General features: G+C 34.5%; 2 protein-coding genes across 2 annotated transcripts; both read right to left on the bottom strand.

Annotated features, from left to right (window-relative positions):
• Window positions 1-466: 466 nt before the first annotated feature.
• Window positions 467-6,298, bottom strand: MEE44 (Nucleotidyltransferase family protein). Its single transcript, XM_079032280.1, has 4 exons — window positions 5,339-6,298; window positions 4,684-5,211; window positions 918-3,973; window positions 467-737 (listed from the first exon to the last, which is right to left on the bottom strand). Exons 1-3 carry the CDS (start codon window positions 6,164-6,166, stop codon window positions 1,367-1,369), a joined length of 3,963 nt encoding a protein of 1,320 aa, XP_078888406.1. The 5' UTR covers window positions 6,167-6,298; the 3' UTR covers window positions 467-737; window positions 918-1,366.
• A 990-nt stretch (window positions 6,299-7,288) lies between these two features.
• On the bottom strand, window positions 7,289-9,865 carry LOC145094026 (transcription initiation factor TFIID subunit 11-like). Its single transcript, XM_079032281.1, has 5 exons — window positions 9,708-9,865; window positions 8,903-9,218; window positions 7,963-8,050; window positions 7,771-7,870; window positions 7,289-7,594 (listed from the first exon to the last, which is right to left on the bottom strand). The coding sequence occupies exons 2-5, from the start codon at window positions 9,208-9,210 to the stop codon at window positions 7,467-7,469; spliced, it is 624 nt and encodes a 207-aa protein (XP_078888407.1). The 5' UTR covers window positions 9,211-9,218; window positions 9,708-9,865; the 3' UTR covers window positions 7,289-7,466.
• Between the last annotated feature and the right edge of the window lie 5,258 nt (window positions 9,866-15,123).

Raw genomic sequence — 15,123 nt, forward strand, 5'->3', positions numbered from 1 at the left:
TTTTTCGTATCAATTTTGAAAAACAAAGTAAAAACATAAAATATTTGTAAACTCATGGGTTTTTTTGTAAATTTGAAAAACATACTTAAAACTAAAAGCATAAAAGATTTGTAACAATGGCAAAAATAAAAAATATATATACAAAAAATATAAAAACTTGACGAACTTTGGCCATTGACAAACAAAGTATCTTCACAGGGACAAACCAGACAAAATTTGACAGAATTAAGGGCTTTAATGTCAAAAAACCCTTTTAATTTAGATCAAGAAACAAAATTCATGAACATTTAAAAGGATAATCTTATCCACTTGTACTCAATATAAGACATCTCATGATGAAAGTAAATGGATAATCACAAGTTAAAATAAGTAAATGAATAATCACTAGTTAAAATTAACTCTCCTCAGATAACAAAGAGTTTCGTGACTCAAAAACATCAAATTACTATAATATTGGGAAACTCCAAGTGCAACTCATTTTGTTATTGAAAATTCACTTCAAAAAAGTTGACGAAATTTTACTTTTGAACACACAACTACAAAATGCCACTATCAGGATTCTTTGTGTATGCCCCAACAAATACACATTTTTTTTTTACAATTATATCAAGTTTTATGTAATTTGAAGAAGAAAAAGAAACAAGAGGCAAGTGAGTAAAAAGAACATCTGGAAACATAAACCCTTCAGAGAAGTACAATCTGATCAAAGCTTCTATCATTTTGTAGTTCCATGAAGCCTGAAAGGGAAGATTTGTTATATAAGGTTAAATGCATGGAATAGCAATGTGAGAATTTTCACTGATTTGTTTATTATTGCATCCTAGTTTTAATTCTTGCTATAACAGCATTGTATTTTGAAAATTTTACCCAATTATAGCAATCTAATCCAATTAATTACATAGAACAAACAAACTTACCTTCTTTTACCCAATTATAGCAACGTCTTGTATTGCATTTGGTGTGCATTCAAACCGATGTCAATGAAACAAAACTTGCAAATCTTTTGTCCCATTCAAAAAGCTGACACATGTCAATAGGACAAAAACTACAAATCTTTTGCCCAATTCAAAAAGTTTGTACTTGTACTTCCATTGCTGATGTCACTTAGCAAAAAATTGCAAATCTTTTGTCCAATCCAAAAATCCAGTGTTTTGTTTTGTTTAGCTAATGTCAATGGAACAAAAACTGCAGATCCTTTGTCCCATCCAAAAAGGTGATACTGGTACTGGTACTGGTATTGGTATTGGTACTGTTGATTACCAAAAAGGTGGAACAGGGACTTGCCCGTTGCCCCGATCTCTCATCCATGCAAAAAGACGAAAACGCCCTTTCTCATCCTCATCATCAAAAATAGGTCAACATTCATCTAGGAATTCCCAACACTCGGAATAATCAACGGGAGTAGCTTCAATTTACTCGAATCACAATTATCCGAAAGAGACAAAAGCCGATCCTCCAAAGTAGAATACGCATCCGCAAACGCCTTTATACATTGATGAATCCTAAAACAATTCCTTCCAACATTATTTGCAGGATACAAAGGATCATCGATATAAATCGGATCAATACTATACCCCCTTTCTCTATTTATATACACCCCACTCCCTTGAACGGAAATCCGCATCTGACGTGGATCAAACACGTTTCCAAAAAAATAAAAAAAATCCATAAGAAGCCCTCCAAAGTTTTGATTAATTGGTCTCCCGTAATGATGCTCATGTTGAAGAAAACGAGTTATCAACAAAATCAAACAATAAGAACTTAATCCACCGGAATACGATTGGTCTAAACTCCGGTCCGCTAGAAACTGTTTTAGGACAAGCGCGAGAGGGGTGGCGGCCGGAAACTGTTCCGTAAGTTCTTTTACTAATTCCGTTGTTTGTAATCCGGTGTGCGATGGCGCTTTGAAACTTATATCGATTCGGATCAATTCCATTCCGGTCAACTCCGGAATGGAATCATCGAAAGGAACTTGGACGACAAGCATGATGATTGGAATCGCGGTGTTTTCGACGATTTTGAGGGAATCGTTTTTTACCCATTCTTGATTCGCGAGATACCGAGCCGCGTGTTGGAGACAGGTTTCTTTGATTCCATTCCGACCTTCGAGGATTCCGGCTTCTTTTATTGGTTCTAGGTTTCGAACGGGAGGGAGGCAAACCACAAGATCGACATCACTTGTCGGGAGAGATAACCCGGTTGCGTTTGACCCGAAGATGTTAGTTCGGGACCGCGGCCATAACACTTGAAGCGAACGGGTCACCCGTTTGACCGCCCAGTTGATGTACGGTTTCCGCGTCAAGTTTACTCCGGCGACCCGTTTACAAAACGAGTCGATTTCGTCGTTTAAAAGACTGTGCATGACCGGAATCGTGGAGCTCCGGACGGTGGAATCTAATTCCGATTCCGGAGATTGAAGCGGAATCGCCAAATCCGGATGTTTTTCTTGCGAGATTGCAATCAAAGCTCCCGGTAATTGACTTTTCTTTCTCCACGAAGGCCAAACGACTTCACTTCCATCTACTCTCAAACACGCTTCTTCGAAATTAATTCCGTCATGAAACCAGCCTTTCACGCCCCAATTCCGGGGACTCGAGCTACCGGAACGAACAGTCGGAAACCCGCGTTGCTTCCTCGAATCACCACCAACCACCGACGCACCACCGCGCGGGACACACAGAACCACCGGCGAAGGCGGCCGTTTCACCGGAGGCAGTTCTTCGCGTCTGCTAGGCGGCACACACGGCGACTTATGTTCGTACGTGTGGGCCCGCTTAAACTCCCGCGACCGATCCCGGGAGATAATAATCGGTCGCAAAATCGGATACGGTGCTTCGATGTCCAAAGAACCGGAAACATTCACGTTCATGTTATCATCGGCGACTTTTCCGGCGACTTCTCCGGGGATAACATATCCGATTGGATCGAAAGCCGAACAGAAAGACGCACCGGAAGGTGATGAAAAAGCAACCATGTCATCAACAGTCCGGTTCATGTCGGCCTCCTGCCACGCCCACGAGCTGTCATCGGAGCTCAGGGAAGGCGGGCGGGAGAATCCGGCGACCGGGTGGTCGGAGGAATCCCAATACATAACCCCGCCACCGAAATACTGACTATAATCCATCCCGGAAACCGCAAAATCTTCTTCACCCACCCATTGGCCATCGTGCTCCTCCACGAACTCCGGCGAGTCAAAGTTTGACTCGCCGGAGAATCTCCGGGTGTCATCATTTTGAGGAGTGGGAATTTGTTTGAAAGATTGTCTTCTTGGCATAAAGGGAAGTAATCCGTTGAAGCTGTGAACCATTGGTGGCCAATCTAAGCTCATTGGAATGGGGCGATGGTGCACCATAGCTTCGGTGCACCCGTTTTCGATTGTCCGGTTTCTGACTGTGTGTAAAAAGCTTGATTGGTGGTAATGATTTTGCCAGTTGTGGCCCACATCTAGATGCAATCGATCAGTGGTTGTAGGGAGGTGTGAGTTTGTGAATGATAATTGAGGACCATTATTTGGCCATTCATATGGAGAGTTTCTAGAAGAGTTGACTATTCTAGAAGAGTTGACTATTCCACTTCCACCATGGATGACATTATTGACAACTGGTTTTTCTTCTTTTTTTGTAGTTTTAGTCGTTTCTTTTATTTTCTCAAGAGGTGATGAATTGGAAGAATTGATAGCTGCTTCTGTTGAATTGTCATCAGTGGGAATGGCAATTGGTGTAATTTTGGTGTCTGGAATTTCGGGTAGGGAATTCAGGTCTTGAGAAACGGGTTTTGAAGGGGTAGTTTGGGAAACGATGCTTTTGGTGGGGTTATTTACGATTATGCCATCTTTTTTATGTTTCTTTCTTGCTCTTTTTCCTTTCTTTGAGGTGGTTTGAACTGTTACATTAACAACCATTTCAGGTGTGGATAGAGTCTCTTTTTCAATAACCTTTTCATGAACTATACTACCCAATTTATCCCCCTCATCCTGAAATATTAACAGAAAAAAAAAAAAAAAAAAAAAAAAAAAGTCAGAAGATAGCAATGTACTTTACTAGTGTTACCAATATAGGTATTTTGCATACAAAAATGTTTTAAAAAAAGGTTTTATAAAGAAAAAAAGGGAAGTTTTTTAAGTGAAAATATGTTTTTTTCTATAAATATGAATTTATACAGCTAAAAAACCATATTCGAAACAAAATTTTGAAAAAAAAAAGATGTAAAAAACTAAATTTATGATGAATTCATAACAGATTTTTGAAATCTGGTCCGAAAGTGAAAATCTTGGACCAAATTTGTAATAAAATTTAAAATCTGGGCCAAAGTGTAAATTTTGAAAGTTGGATGACCTGATGACCTGGTAAAAGTGTCAAAATGAATACAATTCCCGGTTTTTAGGACATGATTATGAGGCCAAAATATAAAGATTTTTATGGAGTTTTCCCTAAAATATGATATATATATATATATATATATATATATATATATATATATATATATATATATATATATATATATATATAGAAAAGGAAGTAGTGCATTGTTATTAATTATTATGGGTAAAAAATATAGCATATTCCCTTTATTGGTAAAAAGAGTAAAGTATGTTTCATTTTCTACACTATTCCAGAGAAAAAAATATGGTTTTAAAAAGGCGTACAAATAATTAAATACCATAAATAAGACTAAAAAACACACCTTGGAAGGCTTCTCAGGAATGGAATTACTCTTGAAAGATCTTTGAACAGGAATCTGTTTTTTTACCTTCCCTTTTTTACTCGAAACAAGTTTTGGTTCTGGATTCTTGGTTGACTTTGTTGACCCAAAATCTTCAAGGAGCTCAAGTTTTGTGAAATCAAGTGAAACCACCATTAGCAAACCTCGTATTCTTCTTAAAATGCAATCAGAAATTGTATTAATGGAACCCAATGAGGTAAAGAAAAGTACTCCTTCATCAAATTGACTATGCTCAAATGCTTGTATCATAGTTGAAATCTCACAAACAAGTAAAAGGCGATTTAATTTATGAGATATTGAAGAAGATAACTTATCATGTTGAGAGATAAATAAAGGTTTCCCTGATTCTATGTCTCTTAGGGTTTCAATGGTTTCTTGATGCCACTTAGGATGCTTGTATCTTGAGGATTGTTTATCACTATCTCCTCCATTAATGGTCTTCAAGTCATCTTCAACACCACTACTTCTTCTATTTAGAATTTCCTGAGTCTGAAAATTATAAACTTTTTGTTATGATCTGAAGAATAATCCAAACCTGATTATTTTGATCCTAACCAAATTATAAACGTTATTAAATCAAGAGCACAAAGAATAAAGGAGTTTAACAGATAAGTACCAGAAATCTTGTAGCTTTTCCCAACACTGTTCGAAAAACTTTGTTCTTCATTTGATCATCTAACTTCATCCACCAATCCACACACCCTTTCTTCCTCCAATACACATTTGCTGCAACACCTGCAACTGCACAAACAGACTTCTCTTTCAATTTCACACCTCTCTTCTTTCCAATATTCAAATGCAACCATGACAATCTCAAAGCCAACTCCAATCTATTGGCCACAAACGCCTCCACACTATAATACCCTTTCCCCTTTAACCAATTAAACTCTACCCAATCCAATGATCCCGACAACACACTCTCCTCCCCTCTCAAAAACTCGCCATTTGAAACCCCATCCATAGCCTCAACAAACGTATCCACATTTTGAACAAAATCTCTACTAACCGTAACAGAATCTAAAGAGGTAGAACAGCAAGAACCAAAGTTTTCACCTTCTTTCGAATCAAACAACTGTACCGATTCATGAATAGATCGCTCAGGCTTCGAAACCTGGCTAATTCTCTTTAGCAGCCCATGTGATTTCCGGAAACAGAAACTGGGGATGTTAGGGTTTGATGAAGACGAGGGGATGTCAGGTAGGATGATGAAAGAACCATGACCATGATCTTTGAGCTTGAATTGCATTTGGATTAGAAGTTGTGTGAATGATCTGTCGACGATAGTGAGGTGGGATTGTCTTTCGTGAGGTGTGAGTGATGAGAACCATTTGAGAATTGAGGATCTCGGGTTAGGGTTAGGGTTTGATGATGAAGATGGTGAGTTGGAATTGTATAGAGAGATGTGGGAGGTGAGGGAATCAATCAATTGACGCTTTGATTCCATTTTTGTTGTAAGAATTGGATAGAGAAATGGGGGATTTTGTGAATTTGGTACGAGAAATTAGGTGCTTGTGTGAGAAATTTTTCAAATGTTTGGTGAGGGGGAGGAACCACACCGTAACACCAGGAGTTGACAAAAACAAGGAATTATTTGCATGTTTTTCATCGTCTTTTTTTTTTTTTTTGTTAATTTACTATTTTACCCTTTCATAGTTTTCATTAAACGGGATTTTTGGTTAATGGGAAGATTTTAAGTATTAGATTTCATTAAACGGTATCCTGGCTGGTTCCTGGTTCTCTATTTTCTCGGTTTTCGGTTTTTCTGTGCTCGATCTAGTTCCGAATTGATGCTGGTCCCTAATAGTTGTTATTTATATATAGTTGTTCGACAAACTAGATCAAAACTTTTAAAAGAGTAAAAAAAACATATATAATCAAAAGCTAAAAATTCTCAAAAGTTTTTGAATAAGTGGCTCTTTGAAAAAAAAAAAGGTTAAAAACATGTATTGTTAAACGAAACTTTTCCTTTAGCTCGTGTTTTTTCTTAGAAACTCGTTGCAAGCACATCCTTAATCGTAAGATACCATATTTATATAAATTTTGTGTAATTTAAACTGTAAGTGTATATATAGAGAATTTTTTGTCGATTTAATAAAAATAAAAAAATAAAAAAAAAAACTAGCGGTTTTTTAATAAAAAAAGTTCGAAATTTTAACCAATATTAATACTCACATCAAACTCCGCCTTCAAAATTATAACCAGTTTTTAATCGGTATTAATTTCAATTACTTCTCTCAAACCATTTATACTCTAGCTTCAAAATATCTTCTCCAAGAATTTATAAAATCCAAGAACATAAAAATTTAAAAATAAAAAAAAAAATAAAAAATAAAAAAAAAAGTTTCTACAAACCCTTGTTCGCATCGTGTTTCAAGTATTTTATAAAATCCATGAATTTAAAAAATAAATAAATAAAAATCTACAGCCCCTTGTTCTCATTGTGCTTTAATATGTTTTTCTATGCATTAAGCGGTGTAATTTTCCATTCAATTCATTAAATTCTCGTTTTTATAAAATTTTGCTGTTCAAATAAAAAAAAAAGATCTCTATGCTTCCAAAAAGGGAATAACACAAAGCTCAATTCTAACACGATATAACGCCATATATTATGTTACACTCATAAAGTTCGAGGTCATGCATATTTAATGACTTAACTAGAGCAATTCTACAACAAACCATACATATATTAATTTTACAAACAAAACATTTTTTTTTTTTTTTGTAGATCATACATTTCAACATGCTTATCGAAAAAGCCTTTGAACTGATCTTTTAGGTATCTTGCCTTCTAATTTAAGCCTTCTATACGCTTCTCTGACGTGGCATGGCCTGAGGGGCCCACTCTCTTTTCTCTCTTTCATCACCACTTTCGCTACAAAAGTCATCCACATACACGTCATAATGGACTTATTTATAGGGTGCTTTTTTTTTTTTTTTTTTTTCCATTCCATCATGAAATGGGATGAAATTATGTGATTAAAAAATAAATTTAAATAAAAAAATTTGTGTGATTAAAAATAAAATTTTAACATAAAAAATAATTTCTACCTGTTTCAACAAGCTCACCAACAAAAATCTTTGCAATTCCAGATACCACAATAGTCATGGGCATAGAGATTTTATTGCTTCCAGTAATACTACCTAATAACTGCATTCATATTTCACACCAATTACAATTTACAAATATTAGAGAAGGGTAATTATGTCTTTTGCACACACAGGAGAAAAAGACGTACATACCCTTTTCATGACAGATTTCTGAAATCCAGATCTTCTGAAAGATTCATACCTACTCATTTGTTCCTCTGTAAATTGTGACAAAATAGACCTGGAAAAATAAATTAAAGAGTAAATTACACAAATGGTCCCTATGGTTTGAGGTAATTTTCACTTGGTCCCTAACTTATCTTTTTTAACTCGGACGGTCTTTACTGTTTGTTTTTGTTGCGCGCTTGGTCCTGTCTTACATAAAAAGACTATTTTGCCCTTGATTTTTTAATTTATTTAAATAAACACACCCCCAACCCCACCTCAACCTCAACCTCACCTTACCTTACCTTACCTTACCTTACCTACCCCACCTTATTTAAATAAATTAAAAAATCAAGGGCATAATAGTCTTTTAAGGTAAAATAGGGACCAAGCGCGCAACAAAAACAAACAGTAGGAACTAGGGACCTTCCAAGTTAAAAAAATAAGTTAGGGACCAAATGTGAAAATTACCCAAACCATAGGGACCATTTGTGTAATTTACTCTAAATTAAATTATAGAAATTACTTCACTCAAATAATAAATCTTAGTTTCTTAAATAAAGTGATTTAGGAGGTTGTAACTTGTAAGTATATGAATACACTTTGGGTAATAACTTTCTCTTTCTTTGACATGTTCCATTTTTAGCTAAACTATAAAAAAAAAAAAATAAATAAATAAAAAAAAAAAAATAAAAAATACCCATTTTACCCTTTTAAGATAAAATATAGATCAAGTTGCAGAAAATAGCAACCTACTTTATTCTTCTGCTAACAATATGTAACAAATAAAGTGCATTGCTATTTTTGGTAAAAAGTAAGAACATTTAGACTAAAATATAACTCAAATTAACCAATTATTAGCAAAATTGATTGCAATTTACACCTGTAAAAAATAAAAATAAAATAAATAAATCCATCAAATACTTACTGCATCTTGGCCATCTTGGAAGGATCACTGGATGATGGTAATTTTCCAAGTTCAACATCCATGTTCTCCTCTTCTTCTTCATCATCTTCTTCTTTGTTTTTCCCCATTTTGGCAGTTGCTGACGTGGCTGCTGATTTTTGTGGGTTTCTAGAACGGATTGTATTGTCCACGTCAGCACCCTGAGAGTTGACTACTGGTGGTGGATTGGGAGTTTGGGGTTCAGTCTCATCATGAGCAGTTGGTGAATTGGGTGGTGATTCCTCGTGTTCTTCAGCCACTACTTCAAAAGGATCCTTGGATTGTTGCATGCTGATTTCTTCATTAGATGAAGTAATGTGAGTTTTGAATTTTGATTTTGGTGTTGTTTAATGAACTATCGATTTTTTATCAACGTATTTAGGGTTTTTTTTTTTTCAGATGAATTCGCACTTTGACTATGCGTCTTGAAATACTAAGAACAAATCTCAGAATACAGACAACACAGATGCAATTATGCAAAACATACTGTAGAGTTGCGAAGAACTCACTTAGGAATTTTCTCAAACACCTTATATGCAATGCAGCGTCTTTATAAAGGAAGGATACTTCGTTACCTGATTGAACAATTATTTTTGTTTATGTTTTCATATGCCGTTTCTAGACCTATTCATGGTTCGTCTGGTTGTTTAATTCTAAGATTTATGATTTTTCAGTTCGAGTAAGTTGACTGGTTGGTTTTCAGCTCGAAAAAATGAGAACTAAATACACAATGGAGATCCAGCAGCGATTTAATGGAAGAAAGGAGGGAAATTGTGCGATTTATTACCTGAGTTCCTCGGAGGAGGTGGACGGCAACCGCGATGACGAAGATTCGTCAAACGATCAACGGAGAAGATGGACTGCTATGGCGGTTCAGCAGCGATTTTGGTGGGTTACGCGGGCTGTGAGAGAAAGGGGGGAGAAACAAACTAGGGTAAAAATGAAAAAAGCAATGTATTTTTGAACATGTTATAAAATTAATTAAATTTTTATAATAAAAATTTATAATTATTAATAAGTTATTTTAAATAAATTATTAATAAGATCAAATTTTAAAAGTTATTATAACTTTAAATTTAAAATATAATTAAAAAATATAAATTTAAATTTTGAAATGAGTTGCCTAATATATCTATATAACACATGACATAAGGAGTTGTATTAGAGTGACATTTGACAAAAAGAGATTAAAACTATTCATTTATTAGAATAGGGATTTAGGTAAATTTTGTATATAAAATAATCGACAAAATCGTAAAAATGATCTTGTGTTCCATTTTGTTTAAAAAAAAGTTTTGAATTAGCGTTGAAAACTTTGATTTTATTAAGAACTAAGTGTAAAATCCGTGTGTTACACGGGTTGATTAAAAAATATATATTAAAATGTAAATAATAAGTATTTTTTTTTAAATAAGAAAATAAAATTTTGAGATAAAAAACATATTAATTGCAATTTAGTATAATATTTGATAGTTGACATATATAAGTATAAGTATTATGTGACTTTTTAATTTTAAAAATTTAACGAAACCATAAATTGACATGTTGATATTATTTGTTTAAAATATATCATAAAATGACAAGTATTAAATGTTATTAGAGATTGACATATAACAAAATTATCTTCATTTATTATATTTATTATAGTAGATTTGGTCTAATTGTTTTGAGTTTTGTTTTTTTTTTTTTTGACAAAACTATATAAATGGTCCATGTAGTTTGTCAAAAATTGTCATTTTGCTTCAAAAAAGTTTTGACTAGCATCAGAGGTCTAAACTTTTTATTTTGTTGCAAGTTTGGTCCAATTTGTTTTGAAAATATTTATAATGACGGATTTGCCCTTATTCTTTTCTTTTTTTTATTGGTTTTATTAATTTTTTGATTAGAAACTAAAAATAAAAAGAAAAGAAAAAATATAACCCCACCACCCACGTGATTCCTAAATCAGACAAACATCATTTCTCTTTCTCCTTTCATTCTCGTTGGAGATACTCACCATCGGACATCATCTTCTTCGATGGTTTTTGGACCACCACCACCATTTATTGTTGTCGGAGCCGCACCTTTTGTTGGAGCAACACCATCTGCACACTTATTATAGATCTGGAAACGTGAAAAACGGAAGCGACGTGTTAGAAAGATGATTATGCACATGTTTTCAGGTCAAGAAGGGCGAGAACGTGACGGTTAGGGTTTCCGCTACCAGAGAAGGTGAATCGAGAATATCAGAGTGCGATTCCGACGTCCATTAGCGAGAAGGGCGGAAACGTTCTAGGTTTTTTTACAATTGTTGAAAATTTCGAACGATTGTGTGTGTATTCGTTTTCAGGTTCATCAGTGTGGTTTACAAATCAAAAGCATAATGATATTGTTAAGAAGTAAAGCGTATAACTATGTGGATTTTCCAAAAGTAATATTGCCTGCTATGATTAGGTGGATTTTCCAAAGTATGTCTTAAGAAGAAACAAACTGAAAGAGTACAATGATATTGTTAAGAAGTAAAGCGTATAACTAGCAAAACCAAAAGCACACATGTAACGACGTAAATTTCAAAACAATTTTTCAATTTTTCGAATAATATAAATCTCATTTAACATTCTCAAATTTCATGTTCAACAATTGCCATAAAAAAACATATCCCAAGAACACAAATAAATTCCTCCGTCTGTATGTACGGATCATGTCGGTCTCTTCCCGCGATCGTCACTAGTACCTGAAACACATAACACATAACACTGTAAGCATAAATGCTTAGTGAGTTCCCACAAAATACCACATACAACACATATTAGCCACTCGAGGCTATAACTCTGTATGACCCTCTGGTCAAAGTGTCTCAGTGGGACCCTCCAATCCCATAACTCTGTGGACCCTCTGGTCCTAACTCTGTGGACCTTTCGGTCCTAACTCTATAAACTCTGAATCACACATAGCACAAAATCACATAGACATCACATCATATAATAGCATACAACATACTCTGGCTCTAGTCCTCTTAATGCCCTAAGCATTTGAAAATTAGAACACGTGAATATTATAGCATATGCAATCGATCCTATACCCAAAACATACTGGACACGATTCATATTGTCTTACATAAAGGCATGATACCTGACCAGTCTTTTGCTATAATATTTCCGTATATATAATTTCCAATGTTGAAACACTTCAACATGGTATTCATATATTGTCACAACTAGAAATTTTTGGTGCCTTGTAACTACAACACTTATGTCAACTATGAATCAAAACATGAAAGCATGCATGATGCTTACTCTATGACAAAAAAATTTCAATCAAACACTTCATACATGCACTACAAATAGTCAACAAATAATTAGAAACCCTAGAAGTCCTTGTTTAAGTCCATTTTGGACTAGGACTTCCTTATTGGGCCCAATGGACCAATAAGCTTCCAATTGGAATATCATGGGCTTAGAGCTCTTAAATGGGCTCTAATTGGACCCACTTTCATTTATTTTAATATCTTGGGTCATATTGAGCCTAGAATGAAATAAAATATTTAAATGGACCATATTGGGCCATAATTAACCTAATTTAGCCCTAATAGGTTATAAAAATCATATTTATATTTATTTGGGCCAAACATCACATAACATAACCATGAAATAGGCTTAAGCATACAAGGCCCAATCCTTTTCTTTTTTTTTTTTCTCTCCATTCTCGGCCCAAGCCCAACCAAAGATGGAGAGTTGACTTTCCTATGCCACCTCACATTTATCCATAGGATTCCCATGCACCATCTCATGTTTTCATGCAAATCAACTCAAAAACCTCTCTTCTCTCCCCTCTCTCTTGCTCTCGGCCGAATCCAAGCACACACACACACATTTCACTCACAATTCTCTCAAGAAAACTCTCTCCACTCCTCTCCATATTTTCAAGATTAAGGAAGCTTTCAAGGAGATTTAACCCACAAACACATCATCTAAGGTAAGTTGATGTTAGATCCATAATCTAGCTATTTCCTTTCATTCAAGAATCATATCTTAATTCATTCAAACTCATGATCTTGCACCTTAGAAGCATCTAAGTTCGAGATCCATCCAAGGAACTTGATAGGGCCGAAAATAGCACCAAACTTCTCCAAATCTTCTTCAAAACTGATCCACAACTCAAGGTGAGTTTCATACCCCTTATTTTCGGTTTTTATGAGTTTTTATGGGGGAGAATACAAGTAAATGTGTAGATCTATGTGTAAATGTATGCTATGTGTGATTTGATGCATGTATGTATGTGATATCATGTGTTTGTGATGAATATGTTATCCAAAAAGTGTGTAAAACCCGAGTTCTAAAACATGAGGAAGGAAATAAACATAAATTAAACTATTTTACACTAACCAAGTCAAGAAAAATAGTTTATATGGTTAGGATGAACATACTTGAACATAAAACCCATTTTTGGGCTTAAACTGTCAAAAATACAAAACTTAGGGTCCGAACCGACAAATTATAGTTTCTGGAGGGTCAAAAGGGTCTAAACAGTTTCTATAATAATTTTTCTGAACAACAACATTTTTGAGGGACTTAAAATGTAAAATTTGAACTTAATGGGCTAAATTTGGGCTTTTCGACCCAATAAGCCTCAAAATGCGAGATTTCTAAGTTTGAGGGGCTGAAAATGCAACTTTCTGTAAAACAGGGGATTTGAAGTGTATTAAAACTATTTCAAAGGTCAAAAATGCTTTTCAAATTCATAAAGGATCAAAAATGTATTTGGGCCAAAACTGTAAAAGTTGCGAAACTGGGGGTTTTAACCGAGAAAACATCATTCTGGAAGGACTAAAGCTGTTTACAAAATAAATTTGGGCTAAAAATGTATTTTCAACAAGTTTATGATACAAAAGTGTCAAAATAATGTTTTAAGGACTAAAATGAAATTCTTTTATATAAAGGACTAAAAGTGCTATTTTTATAAAAGAAAGGTTGTGAAAAGGTAAAAATCTTACTTTTAAACAAATTAATTCATTAAGACAAAATACAAGATCCACGACTACCAACGAAACGTAAAAACAAATACACTCTCAACAACCAATATCGTTACAAAACGAATTGATTCGGTTTCGAATCAATAACAAAACAAAAATCAATAAACCATAGTATTTCAATAAACACGCGATAACTATGAGGAGTCAACATTCAAACTTTGGGCTTGAAAGTTTCAAATCGTGCTTGTTGGGCCTTGCTAGCCCAATAACATGATCTTTGGGCCCGAAGGGAACACGCTTACATGTTAATGGGCCTTCTATGACCCAATTTCATGTAAAAGGACTTTCAATAGCTCTATTGTGCTATTGGGCCCTAATGGTCCATTAGTACTGCTAGTGAGGTCGAGAAGTCAAATGCGAGTAGGGCCAAGTGCCTTTCGCATTCCCGATAGCGTTGAATAACTTATGGAAATAAAGGGGGCTTCGTACCCTCCTTTCTCCTCAGTTGACCGGCTTATGAGAATTCGAGTAATCAGATTTGTGGCGTTAATCAAGAGAAGTCAGGGTGGTTGGATTATGTGAGTAGTACGGACGACGCCTTAAGGATCGTTCATAATTTGTAGTTATAAACTAGTCATTTTTATTAATGCGTGATTGTAACAACTCACAAACCTTAATTAATCCAATGTCACCTAGGTAATCAAAAACAATCGTCGTATCGGTATAACAATAAACAAGTCATGTAATTTACGTATTGGGAAAACATCAGGTTTTCCCGGGGAGTTCAACATTTTCACCTATGTGATGTATACAAAGTTCAACAATTATAAATGTTTTCTAAATCAACAAGCATATTTACGGATCTTCACACTTTTTATAAACAAATACTCTTTTCAGAAAATATCGGATTTTCTGGGTTTTCAAACTTCACAAAAATCATTTTTTCCATAACATTACTTATGAACTCACCAACATTTCATATGTTGACGTTTTTTCAAAATAACTTGTATTCTCAGGTAACAGGTAAGCCGAAGAATAAGTACCAAGTTATGTCATGGTGTTTTCCTTAGATTTCCTATTGAACGGTTTATGTTATGAAATTGTAATGACTAAAACAATGTAATAGATGTAAATGATATTGCCATATTTATACTTATTTTTAGGCAATATTTAAGTATATTTTTATTAATAAGTTGGTAAATTATTTAGAATAATGGTACTTATGAGCTTAATTGTTATTTGCAGCAAAAAA

Source organism: Lactuca serriola, chromosome 3 (genome assembly GCF_051521515.1).
Source record: "Lactuca serriola cultivar US96UC23 chromosome 3, Lser_US96UC23_V15, whole genome shotgun sequence".
Classification (NCBI taxonomy): domain Eukaryota; kingdom Viridiplantae; phylum Streptophyta; class Magnoliopsida; order Asterales; family Asteraceae; genus Lactuca; species Lactuca serriola.

What these genes read in the sequence shown, in the direction of transcription:
- MEE44 (XM_079032280.1), bottom strand. Translation starts at nt 6,166, where the DNA reads ATGGAATCAAAGCGTCAATTGATTGATTCCCTCACCTCCCACATCTCT. An exon ending in GAAAAGCTACAAGATTTCTG is followed by an intron (nt 5,212 to 5,338) that starts GTACTTATCTGT and finishes TATAATTTTCAG; the next exon opens with ACTCAGGAAATTCTAAATAG. An exon ending in TTCCTGAGAAGCCTTCCAAG is followed by an intron (nt 3,974 to 4,683) that starts GTGTGTTTTTTA and finishes TTAATATTTCAG; the next exon opens with GATGAGGGGGATAAATTGGG.
- LOC145094026 (XM_079032281.1), bottom strand. Translation starts at nt 9,210, where the DNA reads ATGCAACAATCCAAGGATCCTTTTGAAGTAGTGGCTGAAGAACACGAG. An exon ending in TCCAAGATGGCCAAGATGCA is followed by an intron (nt 8,051 to 8,902) that starts GTAAGTATTTGA and finishes TTATTTTTCCAG; the next exon opens with GTCTATTTTGTCACAATTTA. An exon ending in AGAAATCTGTCATGAAAAGG is followed by an intron (nt 7,871 to 7,962) that starts GTATGTACGTCT and finishes ATATGAATGCAG; the next exon opens with TTATTAGGTAGTATTACTGG.